This window comes from Mobula hypostoma, chromosome 22 (genome assembly GCF_963921235.1).
Source record: "Mobula hypostoma chromosome 22, sMobHyp1.1, whole genome shotgun sequence".
Lineage (NCBI taxonomy): Eukaryota > Metazoa > Chordata > Chondrichthyes > Myliobatiformes > Myliobatidae > Mobula > Mobula hypostoma.
The window spans coordinates 39723438-39745456 of record NC_086118.1 but is presented as its reverse complement, the minus strand read 5'-3'; the positions used below and the strand labels follow the sequence as shown (position 1 = coordinate 39745456).

At 39.5% G+C, this 22019-nt stretch overlaps 1 protein-coding gene across 8 annotated transcripts in view; it reads left to right on the top strand.

Annotated features, from left to right (window-relative positions):
• The window catches only part of tbc1d16 (TBC1 domain family, member 16), a 120085-nt gene that overhangs the window by 35177 nt on the left and 62889 nt on the right, over nucleotides 1–22019 (top strand). For 6 of the 8 annotated variants that reach the window (XM_063074480.1, XM_063074478.1, XM_063074474.1 and 3 more), the window contains one exon: nucleotides 4931–5139. In XM_063074480.1, the coding sequence (XP_062930550.1) occupies nucleotides 4968–5139 (172 nt within the window). In that variant the 5' untranslated portion in view covers nucleotides 4931–4967. Of the gene's footprint in view, nucleotides 1–4704; nucleotides 4827–4930; nucleotides 5140–22019 lie in introns of all 8 variants that reach the window. The other 2 variants (XM_063074479.1, XM_063074475.1) reach the window with 1 other exon arrangement.

The window sequence follows — 22019 nt, the reverse complement described above, 5'->3', positions numbered from 1 at the left end:
ATCACAATGTCATTAGTTTCAATATAATTATGGAGAAGGATAGGACTGGACCCAGGGTTGAGATTTTTGATTGGAGAAAGGCTAACTTTGAGGAGATGTGAAAGGATTTAGAAGGAGTGGATTGGGACAATTTGTTTTATGGGAAGGATGTAATACAGAAATAGAGGTCATTCAAAGTTGAAATTTTGAGGGTACAGAATCTTTATTGTCCTGTTAGGTTGAAAGGAAAGGTTAAAAGTTTGAGAGAACCATGGTTTTCAAGGGATATTGGAAACTTGGTTCGGAAAAAGAGAGATATCTACAATAAATATAGAAAGCATGGAGTAAATGAGGTGCTCAAGGAATATAAAGAATGTAAAAAGAATCTTAAAGAGATTAGAAAAGCTAAAAGAAGATATGAGGTTGCTTTGGCAAGTAAGGTGAAAATAAATCCAAAGGGTTTCTACAGTTATATTAATAGCAAAAGGATAGTGAGGGGTAAAATTGGTCCCTTAGAGAATCAGAGTGGACGGCTATGTGCGGAGCCAAAAGAGATGGGGGAGATTTTGAACAATTTCTTTTCTTCGGTATTCACTAAGGAGAAGGGTATTGAATTGTGTAAGGTAAGGGAAACAAGTAGGGTAGTTATGGAAACTATGATGGTTAAAGAAGAGAAAGTACTGGCACTTTTAAGGAATATAAAAGTGGATAAGTCTCCGGGTCCTGACAGGAAATTCCCTAGGACCTTGAGGGAAGTTAGTGTAGAAATAGCAGGGCCTCTGACAGAAATATTTCAAATGTCATTAGAAACGGGGATGGTGCTAGAGGATTGGCGTATTGCTCATGTGGTTCCATTGTTTAAAAAGGGTTCTGAGAGTAAACCAAGCAGTTATCGGCTTGTGAGTTTGACGTCAGTGGTGGGTAAATTGATGGAAAGTATTCTTAGAGATGGTATGAATAATTATCTGGATAGACAGGGTCTGATTAGGAACGGTCAACATGGATTTGTGCGTGGAAGGTCATGTTTGACAAATCTTATTGAATTTTTTGAAGAGGTTACTAGGAAAAATGATGAGGGTAAAGCGGTGGATGTTGTCTATATGGACTTCAGTAAGGCCTTTGACAAGGTTCCACACAGAAGGTTAGTTAGGAAGGTTCAATCATTAGGTATTAATATTGAAGTAGTAAAATGCATTCAACAGTGGCTGATGGGAGATGCCAGAGAGTAGTGGTGGATAACTGTTCGTCACGTTGGAGGCCGGTGACTAGTTGTGAGCCTCAGGGATCTGTACTAGGTCCAATGTTGTTTGTCATATACATTAATGATCTGGATGATGGGGTGGTAAATTGGATTAGTAAGTATGCAGATGATACTAAGATAGGTAAACACAAACGGGTGTTCCCAGTGCGGCCTCTTCTACATCGGTGAAACCCGACGCAGATTGGGGGACCGCTTCGTCGAGCGCCTCCGCTCCGTCCGCCAAAACAGACAGGATCTCCCAGTAGCCACCCACTTCAACTCTGCCTCCCACTCCGATTCAGATATGTCCATACATGGCCTCCTCTACTGCCATGATGAGACTAAACTCAGGTTGGAGGAGCAACACCTCATATACCATCTAGGTAGTCTCCAGCCCCTTTGGTATGAACATAGAATTCTCCAACTTCTGGTAATTCCCTCCCCCTCCCTTCCCCTATCCCTATGTCACTCTGCCCCCTCCCCCAGCTGCCTATCGCCTCCCTCATGGTTCCGCCTCCTACTACCCATTGTGTTTCCCCTATTCTTTCTTCACCTTTCCTGCCTATCACCTCCTTGCCTCCCCTCACCCACCCCTTTATCTTTCCCCTTACTGGTTTTTCACCTGGAACCTACCAGCCTTCTCCTTACCACCCTCCTCCACCTTCTTTATAGGGCCTCTGCCCCTTCCCTCTTCAGTCCTGTTGAAGGATTCCGGCCCGAAACATCGACCGATCTTTTCCACGGATGCTGCCCGACCTGCTGAGTTCCTCCAGTGTGTTGTGAGTGATACTAACAACACGCAGTGGCGTTGTGGATAATGAAGTAGGTTTTCAAAGCTTGCAGAGAGATTTGGGCCAGTTAGAAGAGTGGGCTGAAAGATGGCAGATGGAGTTTAATGCTGATGAGTGTGAGGTGCTACATTTTGGTAGGACTAATCAAAATAGGACATACATGGTAAGTGGTAAGGCATTAAGGAATGCAGTAGAACAGAGGGATCTAGGAATAATGGTGCATAGTTCCCTGAAGGTGGAATCTCATGTGGATAGGGTGGTGAAGAAAGCTTTTGGTATGCTGGCCTTTATAAATCAGAGCATTGAGTATAGGAGTTGGGATGTAATGTTAAAATTGTACAAGGCATTGGTGAGGCCAAATTTGGAATATTGTGTACAGTTCTGGTCACCGAATTATAGAAAAGATGTCAATAAAATAGAGAGAGTACAGAGGAGATTTACTAGAGTGTTATCTGGGTTTCAGCACCTAAGTTACAGAGAAAGGTTGAACAAGTTAGGTCTTTATTCTTTGGAGCATAGAAGGTTGAGGGGGGACTTGATAGAGGTATTTAAAATTATGAGGGGGATAGATAGAGTTGACATGGATAGGCTTTTTTCCATTGAGAGTAGGGGAGATTCAAACAAGAGGATATGAGTTGAGAGTTAAGGGGAAAAAGTTTAGGGGTAACACGAGGGGGAACTTCTTTACTCAGAGAGTGGTAGCAGTGTGGAATGAGCTTCCAGTAAAAGTGGTAGAGGCAGCTTCGATTTTGTCATTTAAAAAAAAATTGGATAGGTATATGGACAGGAAAGGTTTGGAGGGTTATGGGCTGAGTACAGGTAGATGGGACTAGGTTGAGAGTAAGCGTTCGGCATGGACTAGGAGGGCTGAGATGGCCTGTTTCCGTGCTGTAATTCTTATATGGTTATATAACATGATAGAATCAATGAAAAAGCACACACAGCAAAGATGGACAAACAACCAAAGTGCAAAAGAACAACCAATATATTTCAATTAAATACCAATAGCAGAAGGGTTTTCAAAGGGACCTGGATGTCTGCAGAAGAGTCAGTGAAAATTAATACTCAGTTCTACAAGCATTTAGGAAGGAAAATTTATATTTTTGCCTTGACAGTAAGATGAACTGAGTTGAAGAGTAGAGATATCTTAGTCCAATTATATATGGCCTTGGTCAGAATGCTTATGGAAGATCATATACAGGTCTTATCTCCCTACCAGTAATAAAGCTGTGTAGTGAAGGTCCTCCAAATCTAATCTTGGAATTGCAGGTTTGTCGTATGATGAAAGATTAAACAAATTCTTAAGCTTAGAAGGAAGGGCAATGTATAAACTTCTTAACTGGCTGGTGTTGATGTTGTCCTGGATGAAATATGTAAAATTAGAGATCACCGGCTGAAAATAAGGAGATATTCCTTTAGGACACAAGTGAGTAGTAATTACTTCTTCCAGATGCTAGAGAATCCTTGGGTGAAATGGGATGAGTACAAGAATGTGGTGCTGAGGTAAAAGTTCAGTTACACTTTTATTAAATTCCAAAGCATATATGAGTGTCCAGATGATGACCATCTGTTGTTTCTGAAGTTCATATGTTCTAAGTTGCAGTAATTCCATTGTTCTTAATGGCTTGGTACAACTTCTTTATTTGTTTATTTAAAAAAACAGGAGGCTATTCCCCTTTATAACTTTTTTTCAACCTCCCATCACCTTCAGAAACTTCAGCATAGTTCCTCCAGATAAATGTTTTTATACCACTTTTGAAGTTTTGCCCAGCACAGCCATGTCAATGGTTATGTTAAAGAAGTGGTCATAAGCCTGGAAAACACTGCTGTCTACATTCCACTTCCCTGAAAAAAAAACCTTATTGCATCAATTCTGTTTTATCTCTAAGAGTCAACTCCATTTCTATTCTGCTACTACAGTGCAGACTTTAGCTCTGATAATGCCTTTATGTTACATTTTTTTACGCATCAGCCATTTGTTATCACAGAATTGACAGTTAAGCATGAGTTGCCATTAACAAGTCTTTTCTGACTTTGACTTTTCACAATAAAGGGATATTTAATTTTGCATTTTTTTTTACCAGTCTTCTCGCTACCCGGGTTAAACTGTATGGTGAATTTATCCATAATACTTTGGGGAAAAGAATGAATGTAACATTGCAGTTCTGTGGGGCTATGCCACCAACACCTGTACCTTAACAAGAACATTATGGTCTTCCCTCAGCAATCAGCTAGGTTGCTTTTCATGTGGACTTGAAGACTTATCCACTTGCAGATGATTTTTGTGATAGTTCCCCCTTAATCAAGTTTTAGCTCATAAAAAATCTCAACTGCTTTTTCTTTTCTGACTTTACTCCTCCTTCCTTGGTAGAGTGTAGTTCAAAATATTCATTCAGAATGCCCGGCATTGAATATGTGTCCTTTTGGTCTCAACTGGGCGCTCTGTTACCACCCATTTCCCTTTGGTATGCATGTAGAAGTCTTTTGGATTCTCTTTAATGCTAGATCTGAAACTCTTTTGGCACGTCCTTTTTTTTGGTTCCTCTCTGATCTCTTTGCTCGGCATGATTTTAACTTTATTATCATCTGGCAAACATAACATTCCCACTTCCTCTGTTATACCTTACTGTTTCTTGTTCGAGGGGGCTTTGGCCTTGGCTGACCTTTCATTCTTCCTCTTGGGCTCTGCCTTAGGAATGTGCCTGCACTGTACCTGAACCATCTTCACTTGGAATGATCTTGATGAGAGACGAGGGTTGAGAATGTACGGGAGAAGTAGTGGGACAAGGGGCGATCTGATTGCAAGGGCTGTGCAGGTACTTACAGAATGCAAAAGGTGGAAGAATCGACTTAATAGTGGATTCATTGGGAGACAAGTTTTCATCAGCATATTTTTAAAGTTGGATTTGTTTTATTCTAGAGTGAAGAAATCAGATGATGGAAAGATATTCCTGGAGATGTCTCTGGGTCAGCTACTACGACGGGCTTCCTCCAAAGCCTCTGATCTCCTGACCTTTAATCAGACAAGTGGATCTTCCAGAATTCTTGATGGTGAAATTATTTACTCCAAGAACAATGTCTGTGTTCATCCTTCAGACGTGCTGCGAGTTCTTGGAGAACATCACCCAGGTATGGAGCTCAACTTTCTGTGCTTCTGTTTTGAGATGTATTTGATGTTTCTAAGTTTCAATCAAATTGGAATGTAGAACTATAAATGATAACATTTGCTATTAATCCAGTCGATCTACAAGTTATACTTGTGTTGGATAGTACAGTTTGTTTTTGTTTGATTTTAGAGGCTAATTGGCAACCATATATTGTAATTCTTCAAAACCTGAATAAACCCAGGCAAGATGTAGAAAGATGCATAATTATTGATTTTAAAAACCGGAGGCTATCATTATGCCCCTCCTATGTATCTTTTCTGCTGTCATCTCAAAATCCGCACTAATAGAGCATTCTGTTCTGATAACCCTGAAGAGGTCCATGATTCTGACCTAGAGGGGGATTCAAAGAAGAATAGATAATCTTGGATATCGATTTCTTTGTAAATGAAAATTGCTTAAATCAAACTTCATTCCAATATAAACATTTGTTCAATATTACCAGTTGCACAAACTTTCATGTTAAATTCTGTGCATTTTTGCAAATAATGTTGTTAATAACCATTAATCTCACTTCCAGATCATTGGTTTACAAAAAAGTGTAATTTTTTTCACTGATCAGTTAAGAGCAAGAAGAAATAAAGTTTAATTCAAGCATTATAAAATATTGATTTTTCAGCTTCCACTATTTTAAGCTGAATTATATTGAGCATTTTCTGTCAGTTTACTTTGCTAACTTTAAACCAATTTAAAGAAGTTCAAATGGTGATACTAGACTGCAGGTACTGAAATCTGGAGCAAAACCAAGCAAAGGAATGGTGGAGGCAAAGGGATAGTTGAAGATTTGTGTCAGGATCTAGTATCAGGACTAAAAGTATAGAGGAAGATGAACAGTTTATAGAAATGAGAAGGAAGGTTGAACGAGTTGAGGGCGTATGACGGATGCTGGAACCAGAGTAGGGGTGGGGAAAGGAGCTGGGAAAGCTGAACAAGGGACAAAAAAGACAAAAAACAGGTAGATAGATATGTGGATAACAGGCAGATGGAACCATCGGGGGGGGGAAGAGTCAAGAATCTTGGTAACTAGGTGGCTGCGGGTAATACAAAAGGTAAACAGTAAGAGAGAGAAACTGGGTGGATTAGTGGGAGCAGGAAAAGTACAGGTGAGGTATGAAAAATTTATACCTTTTGGGTTGTAGGCTACCCAAGCGAAATAAGAGGTGTTGTTCTTGAAGTTTGCATTAGGCTTCACTTTGGCAGCTTGTATCATCTCATATTCCTTGTAGATAATCTAACTGCTCTGTCTGCAATGACCAGTTTGAGATTCTCGTTCCACATCATTTGACTCCCATTCCCATTCCCATAGTGACTTATCTATCCTCAGCCTTCTCCATAGGTGTGGTGAGGCCAAATGCAAACTAGAAGAACAGTACCACATTTTTTTCCTTTATTATTTCCACCTATCACTTTCAAGCTTGAACAATATCCCATTCCCCTCATTTCACAACCATCCTTCCTTCTCTTGCATCCCACCCATCACCCACCAGCTTCTGTCTCACACTTCCTCTCAATTCTGTATATTGGCTATTTTCTCTTTACACTCCTCAGTGCTGATGCAGGGTCTCAATCTGCTGAGTTCTCCCAGAATTTTTCATTTGTTTTAAACTACATCAGAAGATTGTCCACTAAGAGATGTTTCTCCTTGTGCTACAATTTTTTTTAGTTTTGTTTCTGAGAACTTACAGCAGACCTTGTCTATTTATAGTCATGGTATGTATTAAATCTATACTGTATGTTTTTAATAATGGATGCTTCCATATCATTTTTGACTTCTGCGTTTTCTTGCTGCAGATGTAAAATCTCAGATAAGCTGTGTAATGAAATTGTATTTCATACAATTTAATATTTAGTATCATTTCATTGGACTATTTTAAAGCATTTGGCACTTTTGGCCAGTTCTTTAAAAGCAGACTGTTGTGTGGTTATAAGGGAGGTGACTATTAGGGAATAAAACATTTCATAATTCCTGAAAATTCCATAGATATGCTAATTTATTGGATTTTGAATTATCTCTACATCAACATCTATTTAAGATCCCTCACTTGCACTCTTTTCTATTGGTTAATGTGCCACTTTTTTCAGAAAACTGCATAATGGCTTATGTGTGTTTGTAACTTTATAATTTTGGAAAGATAAAGTTGCTTGTAAAGAAAGCAGGGAAATGTTTGTAGTGACCATTAGAATCTATTATATATTTGAATTATTGCAGTAAGTCTATTTGAGCATATTATATAAAGTTTAAATATATTGATGAAAATAGCCTTTGCATATTGATAATGTCCCTTTGCTTCTGAACTTGTTGGTTTACTTTTGATGGAAATTGCAGTGCCCTCTAGTGTTAAAGCCATTAAATGTGGTTTGCTGAAATAAAAGGATGAGCAAGATAATGAGTTAAAACTGCACATGATATCTATCCATCAGAACTAGGAAGATAGACAAATAAATTGATCACTGGCATAAAATATTTAATAAGTATCTTATTTTTGAAAATAATTTTGAAGATGTCAGAATTGCTTTTGATTCAATCTTTGTAATTTTTTGGTATCCCCTAACAATAAATATGTTAGCAACTGTTACATGGATTTTTATTGAAATGTTACATTAGTATTTACTGCAACTGCGTATTTTATAAGGTTGCAGATTTCTTTGAAAGAAGTTCTACAATGGACATTATCACATCCCTTTTCCAGTTCTAACAAGAAAAGGGATATAGTAATCCCTTTGACCTGAAATTCTGTCTCTCTGCAGATTTTGGCTGAGCTGCTGATTGTTTAAAGCAATTTCTGCTTTTATTTCAGATTACTATTTTCTGCAGTGGGTTATGCAAATTAATGATGTAAGGAAGTGATTGGAAATGGCCAAGATCTCAGAAATAGAATGTATGAGCTAGAAAAGCTGAAGAGTAGTATGAATGTATATTAAAGTTTATATGAATAACTTTATACATTAAGGACGAACGTGCTACAAAATTTAGGATATATTCTATGCTTGGTGTGTCAAAAGCTTGTTCTTAATTTTACACTATTTCTGACTATGAAGTTCCAATTGTTTAAAATTTTGCTTGTGTATGTAAATCAGTAATATAAAATTATTAAATTCCTAATCATATTAGGAATCAAAGATTTTGACTAGACTCCTATTCCATTGGATAAAGTTCTGTTGACCCTTGCAATCAAGAAAACAGTACACAGGAGAGCCTTAAGTACAAGACTGTTGACTGAAACAAATTTAATAAATGAATTTAACAGTTTAATTGCTGAATTAAAGATTTCTCATTTTGAAGAAGGCTATCCCATGAATAAAGCTAAGGACAAATAAATACAGAATGCAAGATTCTCCCACAAGATCCCCATAGATGACTTTAATGTTTGTGGTCACAAGGCTCACAATGAACTTGGAGTTTTGTTACCAAGGCCATTTCATGAAGTGGAACAGTCTTCAGATTGTGGCTGTGCCAGGGGCAACATAAGTAGGATGATTTAGCAGATGAATACATGGATGAGGAATTGGTACAGGAGGCAGGGTTTCAGATTTCTAGATCATTGGGATTTCTTCTGGAGCACGTATGACTTGTACGAAAAGGGTTACACCAGAACCTGAGAAGGACAAGTATCCTTGTGGGAAGCTTTACTAGAGCTGTTAGGGAGAGGTTAAACTAAATTGCAAGAGATAGGAACCAGAGTAAGAGGGCTGAGGATGAGGCAGTTGGTATACAAATATATGCAGTGTGTCGTGAGACTGAGGAGAGCCAGACAGATGATAGGGCAAAATTGCAATCAGTGGGATGAATTGAAGTGGGAGTAACATGGGAGCAGAATTGAAAAGGGTGATGAATACAAGACTGACGGTGTTATATGTGAATGTACACAATATATGGAATAAGGTAGCTGATATTTTTGTGCAGTTAGAAATTGGCAGGTATGACGTTGTGGACATCACTGAGTAGTGGCTAAAAGAACATCATAGTTGGGAGCTTAACATCCAAAGGCAAATATTGTATCAATAAGATAGGTAGAAGGGGTGGTGTGGTTCTGTTGGTACAAAGTTAAATCAAATCCTTAGAAAGAAGTGATGGAGAATCAGAAGATGTAGAATCCTTGTGGGTAGAGTTAAGAAACTTCAAGGGTAAAAGGATCCTGATGGAAGTTGATGTGGGGTACAAATTACAACAGAAGATAGAAAAGGCATATAAAAAGGGCAATGTTACAATAGTCATGGGGGATTCCAATATGCAGGTAGATTGCGAAAATCAGGTTGGTGCTGGATCCCAAGAGAGGGAATTTGTAGAATGCCTATGAGATGGCTTTTTAGAGCAACTTGTGATTGAGCCCAAGGAGAAAATAACTTCTGGCTTGGGTGTTGAGTAATGAACCAGATTTAAACATCTGTCTTTACTCTGGAGTACATCTTCAGTATGCCAGAAATTTGTGAGTGCCAGGGCAGAAGTGAATGTAGTTGATTTTACTAAGGAGAAGGTGCTTGAGAAGCTGAAAGTTCTGAAGGTAGATAAGTCATCTGGACCAGATGTATTGCACCCCAGGTTTCTGAAAGAGGTAGCTGAAGAGATTGTGGAAGTATTAGTAATGACCTTTCAAAAGTAAGTAGATACTGGAATGGTTCTGGAGGACTGGAAAATTGCAAATGGCACTCCAGTTTTTAAGAAGGGAGGGAGGTGGAAGGAAGGAAGTTATAGGCTGTTTGCCTGACCTCCGTGTTTGTGAAAATGTTAGAGTCCATTATTAACAATGAGGTTTCAGGGTACTTGAAGGCCAAAGTCAGCATGCTTTCCTTAAGGGAAAATTTTGCCTGACAAATATATTGGAATTCTTTGAGGAAATAAAAAGCAGGATAGACAAAGTAGAGTCAGTGGATGTTGTTTACTTGGATTTTCAGAAGATACCGCACATGAGGCTGCTGAACAAGATGAGAGCCTATGGTATTACTGGAAAGATACTGGCATGGATAGAAGATTAGCTGACTGGCAGGAGGCAAAGAATGAGAATAAAGGGGTCCTTTTCTGGTTGATGTTCTACAAAGGTTGGTGTTGGGACATTTTCTTTTCATGTCATAGGAAATTATTTTGGATGATGGAATTGATGGCTTTGTGGCCAAGTTTAAGAGTGATGCTGAGATCAGTGGAGGGGCAGGTAGTTTTGAGGAAGCAGGTATTTGGCAGAAGAACATAGACTTGGAGAATGGACAAAGAAGTGGCAGATGGAATATAGTGTAAGGAATTGTATGGTCATGCACTTTGGTGGAAGGAATAAAGGCATAGAGTATTTTCAAAATGGGGAGCAAATTCAGAAATCAGTGGTGCAAAGGGACTTGGGAATCCTCAAGCAGGATTCCCTAAAAGTTAACTTGCAGGTTGAATCAGTGATAAGGAAGGCAAATGCAATGTTAGCATTCATTTTGAAAGAGCTAGAATATAAAAGCAAGGATATAGTGCTGAGGCTTTAAAGTATTTGTTGGCCCACACTTGGAATATTGTGAGCAGTTTTGGGCCTCTTATCTAAGAAAAGATATGTTGGCATTGGAAAGAGTCCAGTGGAGGTTCACAAGAATGATTCCAGGAATGAAAGGGTTTATATGTGAGAATCGTTTGATGGCTCTGGGCCAGTACTTGCTGGAGTTTAGAAAAATGAGGAGGGATTTTACTGAAACCTGTCAAATATTGAAAGACCTTGATAGAGTGGATGCTTCCTATACTGGGGAGCTCTTGCTATCAAAAAGATGTTTGGAAAAAGTAGTCAATAATATGCTATACAAGAGACTGTAGATGCTGCAATCTAAAGTGTCAAACAATTTGCTGGAGGAGCTCAGCAGGTTAATCAGTGTGTATTTGGGGGGGTGGGGGGAGCAAAGAATTGATCGTGATGCTGGGTCTTGACCCAAATGTTTATAATTCCTTTCCCACACAGATGCTGCTTGACCTACTGAGGTCCTTCAGTAGATTAATAATAATATCAATAATATCACTAGTGTAGAGCCAAAAGGACCTGATTTTAAGTGTATTTACAACCTCAGTTCAGTATCTTGGAGAACTTAGTGTTAAGTCAGGGCACAGCCAGAGAACAGTTTGAAATATCATCAGTGAAATCCAGCCAGTTTTTATAAACAGTCTTTGGCATACTCTCTAAGATCCTGTTATGCATTGGCCTTGAAATTTTGCTTGTTGATATTGTATGAAATTCCTTCATTTTTTAAAGAAATTCACTTATTTGAATAGTTTAAATTTTTAAAATGCACATAAAATTGAAGTGTGAAAATATTCAAGGTGGATAATTTCAGTGTTTTTTGGTAACCGCGTTTTTTTCCTAAATTGCATGGTGAATTGTGCAAATGTATTGGATGAGCTGCCTTTTATGATGGGTATATTCAAAATGCTTAAAATTTATTAACCAAAATAGATTACCAATGTTGAAAAATTTCATTTGAGTACACACAAATCAACAACCACTGCATTTGACCAGAGGTGCTTTCTGTTGTATTAAAAAAAAGCGTTTTCATATTTCTGTCCCTTTTCATGTGTTAACCTTGGACACAACCCATTCTAAATAAAATAAAGTTTTTTCACGTTATGTTTTGGTTTATTGGAAATTCATCAAAGATAGCTGAATTGGCAAAAACTAACACACCAAACAGTGGAAATTTGAATATTTCAAACAGTTTAACATTGAAAAAACATTAAAGATTTGAAGTTTGTGGTTGGAATAGTCACATTGAGGGTGAAGTGAATGAGTTATTTGAATTCACTTCTATTTCATGTTCTTACCAGGATTTTGCTATTTTAAGTTTCATGATATATTTTTTAAAATATTCAAGTTTAAAAAATTGAAACTACAGTTTTCACAGTTCATTCTTTATAGTTGCATTTTGTCAATTATCATTTGTTATGAATGGTTCATGCAGGTTTTAACACAAATTTAAATTAAAATGTTTACAATAGCAGACAGGCCCTCTACTGTGATTCTTCTCAGTAGGGCCCTTATAATGTCTCCAGAACAACCCAATAATCTTCGCTAGGAGATAGACAGGGGTGGAATTTCATCTGTCAAAGGTGGAAGGCTTTTTACAGACCGTTTTTAAATATCTCTGATATTTGGAAATGTTTTCAAACTATCTTAGTTTTTTTAAAATACAAATTTAAAAAGTGAAGCTGAGTTAACTTTTCACTTCTAACCTTCTAGGGCCACAGTGATGCTCACTCAAAGGAATGGGTTACTGTTTCCATGCCATATTGATTGGCATAAGATAGAGAAGCAGATTTCCCAACATCATTGACTCCACTAACGAAGCAAAATGACAAATTATAGAATCAAAGAGCATTTCATGATGCAAATGGAGGCCATTTGCTTCATTGTGTTAATGCTGATTGAAAAAAAGCCTTCCTACCTAATTCGGCAGCTGGTTATTAACCAAACTGGTTATGGCTCTTCCAAGTAAATCCAAATACATAATTCTGAGAAGGGTTTCTTCCTCTGCCATTGTTTCAGGCAATATGTTGCAGACCTCTCCCCTACTGCCACCTGAGTCAATACAATTTTCCTCATCTCCCATCCAGTTCTTAAACTGAATACTTGAAATCTCGGCATGCTGGTTTTGAACCTTTTGCTGAAGGAACTATGTCCATTCTGCTTTTATCTAAACCCCTCACACTTGTGTATATTTCAATTAAGTCTCCCTCAATCCTTCCTATTTTAAATTAAACAGCCCTATTTTTTGTATTTCATATTCAGTGTTACCTGATTGTAATATTTCAGCTGTCCCAGATTTTGTAAATTTGTGCACCTGCTTTAGACCAGTTATGTTCATCCTCTTATGTGATGTCAGAACTGTATTCAGTACTCAAGTTGTGGTCTAACAAATTTTATGTACACTTCTAGCATAACGTCCTTGCACTTAGCTTCAGTTAGCGAAGGAAATGCCTTCAACCATCCATTTTACTTACTATTAAGGATCTTTGCATATACACTTCCAGATCCTTCTTCCTTGGCACCACACAATATTCTCCTGTTTATATATTTATGTTCCTATGTCTTGTAGCACCTCTCAAAATGTATTACCTGCAAGATTATATTTCATTAGACAAATTTCTGCCCAATTGACCAGGCCATCTATATCTTCTTGCAGTCTAAAGTTTTTCTCCTATGCTGCTCATATTTCAGCACCTGTCATTATTCACTATGCACATCCTGGAAAGATATGGGATAGTGTTGGTTGGATGCCCATGAGCGATGACCATACATGAGGGTTTGTCAATAGCAAATGCAAGTGCAAGATTGACAAACACATTAAGCACAAATTGTAAGGGAGCTAGTTGTGATCTTCATTGAGGACAAGTTTACCATTGTATTTTGGAGAACTGTAACTCATAGTATCATTCATGATAAAGCTATCCTTTCAAAAGCACAAAAAGTACTCCAGAGAATGCTTGTGAAGATTAAATAGACAACATAATGCTTCAGTGCTATCCAGGAGTTGATAGTCATAATCATAGTCATAGACATAGTCATACTTTATTGATCCCGGGGGAAATTGGTTTTCGTTACAGTTGCACCATAAATAATTAAATAGTAATAAAACTATAAATAGTTAAATAGTAATATGTAAATTATGCCAGGAAATAAGTCCAGGACCAGCCTATTGGCTGAGGGTGCCTGACCCTCCAAGGCAGGAGTTGTAAAGTTTGATGGCCACAGGCAGGAATGACTTCCTATAACGCTCTGTGTTACATTTCGGTGGAATGAGTCTCTGGCTGAATGTACTGCTGTGCCCAACCAGTACATTATGTAGTGGATGGGAGGCATTGCCCAAGATGGCATGCAACTTGGACAGCATCCTCTTTTCAGACACCACCGTCAGAGAGTCCAGTTCCATCCCCACAACATCACTGACCTTACGAATGAGTTTGTTGATTCTGTTGGTGTCTGCTACCCTCAGCCTGCTGCCCCAGCACACAACAACAAACATGATCGCACTGGCCACCACAGACTCGTAGAACATCCTCAGCATCGTCTGGCAGATGTTAAAGGACCTCAGTCTCCTCAGGAAATAGAGACGGCCTCAGTGTTCTTTGACCAGTCCAGTTTATTGTCAATTCGTATCCCCAGGTATTTGTAATCCTCCACCATGTCCACATTGACCCCCTGGATGGGAACAGGGGTCGCCGGTACCTTAGCTCTCCTCAGGCCTACCACTAGCTCCTTAGTCTTTTTCACATTAAGCTGCAGATAATTCTGCTCACACTACGTGACAAAGTTTCCTACCGTAGCCCTGTACTCAGCCTCATCTCCCTTGCTGATGCATCCAACTATGACAGAGTCATCAGAAAACTTCTGAAGATGACAAGACTCTGTGCAGTAGTTGAAGTCCGAGGTGTAAATGGTGAAGAGAAAGGGAGACAAGACAGTTCCCTGTGGAGCCCCAGTGCTGCTGATCACTCTGTCGGACACACAGTGTTGCAAGCACATGTACTGTGGTCTGCCAGTCAGGTAATCAAGAATCCATGAAACCAGGAAAGCATCCACCTGCATTGCTGTCAGCTTCTCCCCCAGCAGAGCAGGGCGGATGGTGTTGAACGCACTGGAGAAGTCAAAAAACATGACCCTCACAGTGTTCGCTGGCCTGGATAGGAGGAATTGATGTAAATAAGTCTGGCTCGAGATGAGATGCTGAAGATTCTAAGTTGGAGGTGATCATTGTGGTGAGATTCATTCCATTCTCTTAGTTATTCATACAGGCAATTGAGGATGCTACTAGAGAGGAAAACTCTGTGAATAAAGCAAGTGAGTCAGAAAGGATGGGAGGAGCCATAGTGTGAGGTTAAACTTGTATTCAGACCATATTTCCATATGAAATATGGATTGTGATTCGATTCTTCCAAACTTGTGAATGAATTGTGTGATTTTTAAAAAAAGCGTCAATATGTTACATCTGTGTGTCCATGGTGTGAAATATTGATCAGCAACAATGGGGAGATTGGGGACAATTAGGGACAGCAGGGAAACAGGCCCTTTGTCCTATTTTCTCCATTACTTATTACCCATTACGCCACTGGCGTTGAGTGTAGCAATGAGGTCCTCCATCTCTGGTGGTGTTCACGGCTTCCTTCATCATGTCAGTCTTGGTTTACACTGTTGTTAGTCATGCAGGGCCCAGGTGGAGACTCTGGAATACCATCGCACTCAGATGTAGAAGGAATCTTCATTGCTGTTTTCTGTAACAATTTTGTTTTACCAGTCAGGGTTGTTAACCCTGAGCTGAACCCCCGAACCTGGAGGACCGGTGGATCACTATTAGTCTGGGCTCTACCTTTTGACCTGTTTGGCGTGGGTGACCCTTTCAAGAGCCAAAGAATAAAGCTCTGACTCCGGCTAACATAGCTCTCCAATTCATTGAGGCACACGAGCCTCCAAATCCCACAAGAATGTTGTGCCCTCTTGGAGGATCTAGTCCATTCTGAACTATTAACCTGCCAAGTCCCATTGACCTGCACCTGGACCATAGCCCTCAATGCCCATCTCATCCATGTACCTTTCCAAATTTCTCTTACACATTGAAACTGAGCCCAAATCCATCACTTCTGCTGGCAGTGTGTTCCACACTCTCACTACCCTGAGTGAATAAGTTCCCCCTCGTGTACCCCTTAAACAGTTTACCTTTCACCCTTAACCCATGACCTCTAGTTCTAGTCTCGCCCAACCTCGGAGAAAAAAGCCCACTTGCATTTACCTAATCTATACTCCTCGTATATGTAGTATACCTCTATCAAATCCCCCCTTCATTCTCCTACACTCCAGGCAAAAAAAAGTCCTAACCTATTCAACCTTTTTATATAACTCAGGTTCTCAAGTCCTGGCAATGTTGTTGTAAATGTTCTCTGCAATCTTTCAATCTTGTTGATATCTTTCCTGTAGGTAGGTGACGAGAACTGTAAACAATACTCCAAATTAAGCCTCAGCAACGTTTTATATAATTTCAACATAATTTCATGACTCCTATACTCAGTACTTTGATTTATGAAGGCCAGTGTGCCAAAAGCTCTCTTTATGTTCCTATCTACCTGTGACACCAGCTTCAAGGAATTATGAATCTATATTCCCAGTCACTTGATTCTACTGCACTCCTCAGTGCCCCACTGCTCACTGTGTAAGTCCTACCCTCTTTTGTCCTTCCAAAATGTAACACCTCATTCTTGTCTGCATTAAATTCTATTTGCCATTTCATCCTGGCAGTCTACTACACCCCTAATCTTGGTGTCATCCGGAAGTTTGCTGGTCCAGTTTACCGCATTATCATCCAGATCATTGATACAGATGTCAAACAGTGCTGATCCCTGCGGCATACCACTAGTCACAGGCCTCCAGTTAGAGAGGCAACCGTGTACTACCGCTCTCTGGCTTCTCCAGCAGAGCCAATGTCTAATTTAATTTACTACCCGATCCTGAATGCCAAGCAACTGAACCTTCTTGACCAACGTCCCATGAGGAACCTTGTCAAAGGCCTTGCTAAAGACCATGTAGACAACAATCACTGCCCTGCCTTCATCAACTTTCATGATAACATCAGCACAAAGCCATATTAACAATCCCTAAGCAGCCTCTTTCTATACAAATATTTATATAACTGATCCCTTAGAATACCTACAAAAGACTTACTCACTACTGGTGTCAGGCTTACTGCCCTATAATTTCCTGACTTATTTTTAGAGCCTTTCTTAAACAACAGAACAACATTACCTCTACTCCAATTCTCTGACACCTCACCCATTGCTAAAGATGTTTTAAAAGTCTTTTCTCGGGCTCCTGCAGTCAGGCCTTGAGGATTTATTCACCCTAATTTGCCTCAAGACAGCAAACACCTTCTCGTCTATAATCTCTATATGGTTAATGATCTCAGTGCTGTTTTGCCTAACTTCTATAGATTCTGTCTGTCTCCTGAGTAAATACAGATGCAAAAAATCCATTTGTGTTCTCCCACATTTCTTTTGGCTCCATGCATAGATCACCGCTCTGATCTTCAAAAGGACCAAATTTTCCCCTTGCAGTCATTTTGCTCTTAATATATCTGTAGAAGCTCTTGAGATTCTCCTTCACCTTGTCTGCTAGAGCAATCTCATTACTTCCTTCAGCCCTCATTTCCTTCTTAAGTGTTCTCTTGCATTTCTTCGGAGAGCATAAGGCATAGAAGCAGAAATAGGCCATTCAGTGCATTGAATCTGCTCTGCCGTGCCATCATGGTTGATTTATTATCCCAATGAATCCCATTCCCCTGCCTCCTTCCTGTAACCTTTGACACCCTGACTAACCAAGAACCTATAAGCCTCTGCTTTAAATACACTCAATAACTTGGCCTTCACAGTCATTTGTGGCAGTGAATTCCACAGATTCACTACACCATACCTTAAGGAATTCCTCCTCATCTGTGTTCTAAATGGATGTCCCTCTATTCTGAAGCTGTCCCCTCTGGTCCTAGACTCTCCCACTATCCTCTCCACGTCCAGTCTATCTGAACCTTTTAATATTCGCTGGCTTTCAATGAGGTTCTCCCTCATTCTTCTAAACTCTAGCGATCAAATGCTGCCCATATGTTAACCCTTTCATTCCCGAGTTCATTCTTGTGAACCTCCTCTGGACCCTCTCCAGTGCCAGCCCACTTTTTTTTAAATTGTTCGTTTGTCATGTGCCATGTCATATGATGACCATGATTGTTCACGGCAAATTTTTCTACAGAAGTGATTTGGCATTGCTGCCTTCTGGGCAGTGTCTTCACAAGGTAGTTGATCCCAGCCATTATCAATACTCTTCAGAGATTGTCTGCCTGGTGTCAGTGGGTCGCATAACCAGGACTTGTAATGTGCACCAGTTGCTCATACGACCATCCATCACTTGCTCCCATGGCTTTGTATTACCCTGATTGGGAGGGCTAAGCAGGTGCTACACCTTGCCCATGGGTGACCTGCAGGCTAGTGGAGGGAAGGAGCTTCCTACACCTCCTTCGGTAGAGACGTGTCTCTACCTCTCCGCCCCTTTTATTAAATAATGGGTCTAAAACTGCTTAAGATGCTCCGTGCAGTCTGACTAATGACTTATAAAGCCTCAGCAGTACATCCTTGCTCTTATATTCTAGTCCTCTCAAAATGAATGCTAACATTGCATTTGCCTTGGTTACCACAGATTCGAACTATAAGTTAAACTTTAGGGAATCTTACACAAGGACTCCTCGTTCAGAAAATAGTCTGACTTTTTTTCCTTCTACCAAAATGCATGATCATACACTTCCCTGCACTATATTCCATCTACATTTCTTTGCCCATTCTCCCAATCTGTCTCGGTCCTTCTGCAGACTCCCTGCTTTCCCAACATTACCTGCCCCTCCATCTGTCTTCATATTGTCCGCAAACTTGACCACAAAGCCATTGTCCAAATTGTAGATATATAACATGAAAAGAAGTTCTCCCAACACCAACCCCTATGGAACATCATTAGTCACCAGCTGCCAACCAGAAAAGGCCCCCTTTATTCCCATTTTTTGCCTCCTGCCAGTCAATTAATCTTCCATCCATGCTAGTACTTTTCCTGTAATGCCATAGGCTGTTATCTTGTTAAGCAGCCTCATGTGCTTGTCAAGGGATTTCTGAAAATCGAAGTAAACAACATCCACTGACTCTTTGTCTATCCTGCTTGATAATTCCTCAAATAATTCTAACAGATTTGTCAGGGAAGATTTCCCTTTAAGGAACCCATGCTGACTGTGGCCTGTTTTATCATGTGCCTCCAAATACCCTGAAACCTCATCCTTAATAATGGACTCCAACATCTTCCCAACCACTGGCCTATAATTTCCTTTCTTCTGCCTCCCTCTTTTCTTAGAGAGTGGATTGCAATTTTCTAGTCCTCTGGAACCATTCCAGAATCTAGTTATTCTTGAAAGATCATAACTAATGTCTCCACAATCTTGTCAGCTACCTCTTTCAGAACACTGGGGTGTAGTACATTTGGTCCAGGTGACTTATCTGCCTTCAGACCTTTCAGATTCCCAAATACTTTCTTCTTAGTAACAGCAACAACACTCACTTCTGCCCCCTGACATTATCTAATTTTGTTCGTACTGCTAGTGTCTTCCACAGAGAAGACTGACACAAAATATTTATTAAGTTAGTCTGTCATTTCTTTGTCCCCCTTACTACTTCTCCAGTGTCATTTTCCAACCGTCCAATATCCACTCTGACCTCTCTTTTATTTTTTATATTTTTGAAAAAATCTTTTGACATCATATTTTATATTATTAGCTGGTATAACTTCATATTTCATGGTTTTTCTCATGGCCTTTTTAGTTGCCTCAGGTTGGTTTGTAAGAGAGGGCATATAATACAGTAAAAATGAGTAGAAATCCTCGAACCTTCCACTCTTTTTTACTATATTACATGCCCTCTCTTTTATGCTGTTTTTGACTTCCCTTGTCAACCACGGTTACCTCATCTTCCCTTTAGAATACTACTTCATCTTTAGGATATATCTATTCTGTGCCTTCCATATTTCTCCCAGAAACTCTCGCTGTTGCTGTTCTGCTGTTACACCTGCTAGTGACCCCTTCTAATCAACTCTAGCCAGTTCCTCTCTGGTGTCTCTGTAATTCCCTTTACTCCACTGTAATACTGATACATCTGATCTTAGCATCTCCCTCACAAACTGCTGGATGAATTCTATCATACGATGATCAGTGTCTCCTAAGGGTTCCTTTACCTTAAGCTCCCTAATCAAATCTGATTTATTTCACAGCACTCAATCCAGAATTGCCATTCAGCTCAACCATAAACTGTTCTAAAGAGCCATCTCGTATGCATTTTACCAATTCTCTCCCCTGAGATCCAGCACTAACCTGATTTTACCGTTCTACCTGCATGTTGAAATCTTCATCACTATCATAGCAATGCCATTTATCTCTTGTTGTAATTTGTATCCCACATCCCGGATACTATTTGGAGGCCTGTATAAAACTCCTATCAACATCTATTTACTCTTACAATTTCTTGACTCTACTACAAGGATTCTACATCTTGAGATCTTATGTCACCTCTTTCTAAGGATTTGAGTTCATTTTTTTTACCAGCAGAGCTACCCCACTCCCTCGCATACCTGCTTGTCCTTTCCATATCCTTGGATGTTAAGCTCCCAACTATGATCTTCTTTCAGCCACAACTCCGTGATGCTCACTCCATACCTGACTGACAATCTCTAGTTGCACTACAAGGTCATCTAACTTATTCCATATAATTTATGCATTGAAATATAACACCTACAGTCCTGTATTCATTAGCTTTTCGCTTTTGCTCCAATATTACACTTCAACTCATCCCACTGAGCAATTTTGCCCTATATTCTGCCTGTCTTTCCTCACTGCACACTGCATCTTCTTATACACCAACTGCCCATCCTTAGCCCTATCCTAGTTTCCATTCCCCTGCCAAATTAGTTTAAACCCTCCCCCACAACCGTAGCGAGCCTACCCGTAAGGATAGTGGTTCCCCCTTGGGTTCAGGTGTAACTTGTCCTTTTTGTATACAGCATACCTTCTGAAGAAGAAACCCCAATAATCCATACATCTGAAACTCTGCCTCTACACAATTCCTCAGCCATGTATTGTACAGTGCCAATGTTCACCCCTGCAGTTTTTTTCATTGCCGCAGATCAGTGGTCAGATGCATGATCATTTCCTGGCTAGCTGACCAGGCTGTGCTTGCTCCCCTTGGAGATTGATTATTAAAAGTACTATCTGTACTATATTTTTCATTGTTAGGCTGTTAGTTTCTATGAAAAGTTTTGACTTTGATATATTCATGAAGCCAGATTTATCAGTATCTGTTTCCTTGTGTAAACTGTCCTTGAGCAGATTCCACAATGTTTATGAGCAGTAAGCTTTACCTCAATCATTTTTCTTCTCTTTAACCATTTGGAGTCTGGGAGTGTAACACCAGAAGTGCAGAAGAGTGTTGAAGAACAGTTGCCAAATGTATAAATAGACATTTATGATACCAAATACCTACGACTACAGTGAATTAAAAAAACAGTGAAGGTGATACCAGTATTAAACGTCATAGAAGGATGAAGTGATTCATCTGCATCATACCCCAGATCAAAGGAATGATTAAGGAGGGAGGGAATCCTATTATGAGAAGAATCTGAGAGGGGAAACCTACCAGGTGTTTCATTGCAGTAGATTTGGAGGAGTATGTATCCAGATTTGCAAGGTGACGATGCTATGGTATTACAGTAAGAATTGAGGGGATTTAGTTAGTTCAAACAAATTTGGAAAGAACATTGCCAAAAGAATCTCAAGGACCTTTTGCTCAATTACATCATTTAGAGAAAGTTTTGTTTCTTTTTTTCTGCCTTTCAATTTTTAAGGATGGATATACTGTAACTTGTGTGCAGTGTTTCGTGAGCAATGATTGTGCCTTTAATCCTACCATCACTGAAAGGATTGTTTCAATTAGCCAACAGGATTTAGGGTTTGTAAAGTTGCAGATCAAGACTGTTTGAAAGAAAGCAACTGTAAGGGCTCTGACTGGCCTAACCAGCTGTTTCATGAATAAAAATCAATTTAAAATGCTGATTATTTCTAATATCTTGGGGAATGTATTAGAGCAATACTAAGACCAGTAGATCTCCACAGCAGATGTGATAAGGCAATTGAGGGACAGCGCATACCTTATTTAAGTGCAGGTACAACACTGCACTCAATAAGTTGCAGTCCAACAATACGAGTACTTTTAAAATTTAACATTCTTTGTTTCTGAATGACTTACTTGCTACTAATTTTAGGTTCTTTGCCACATTCAAT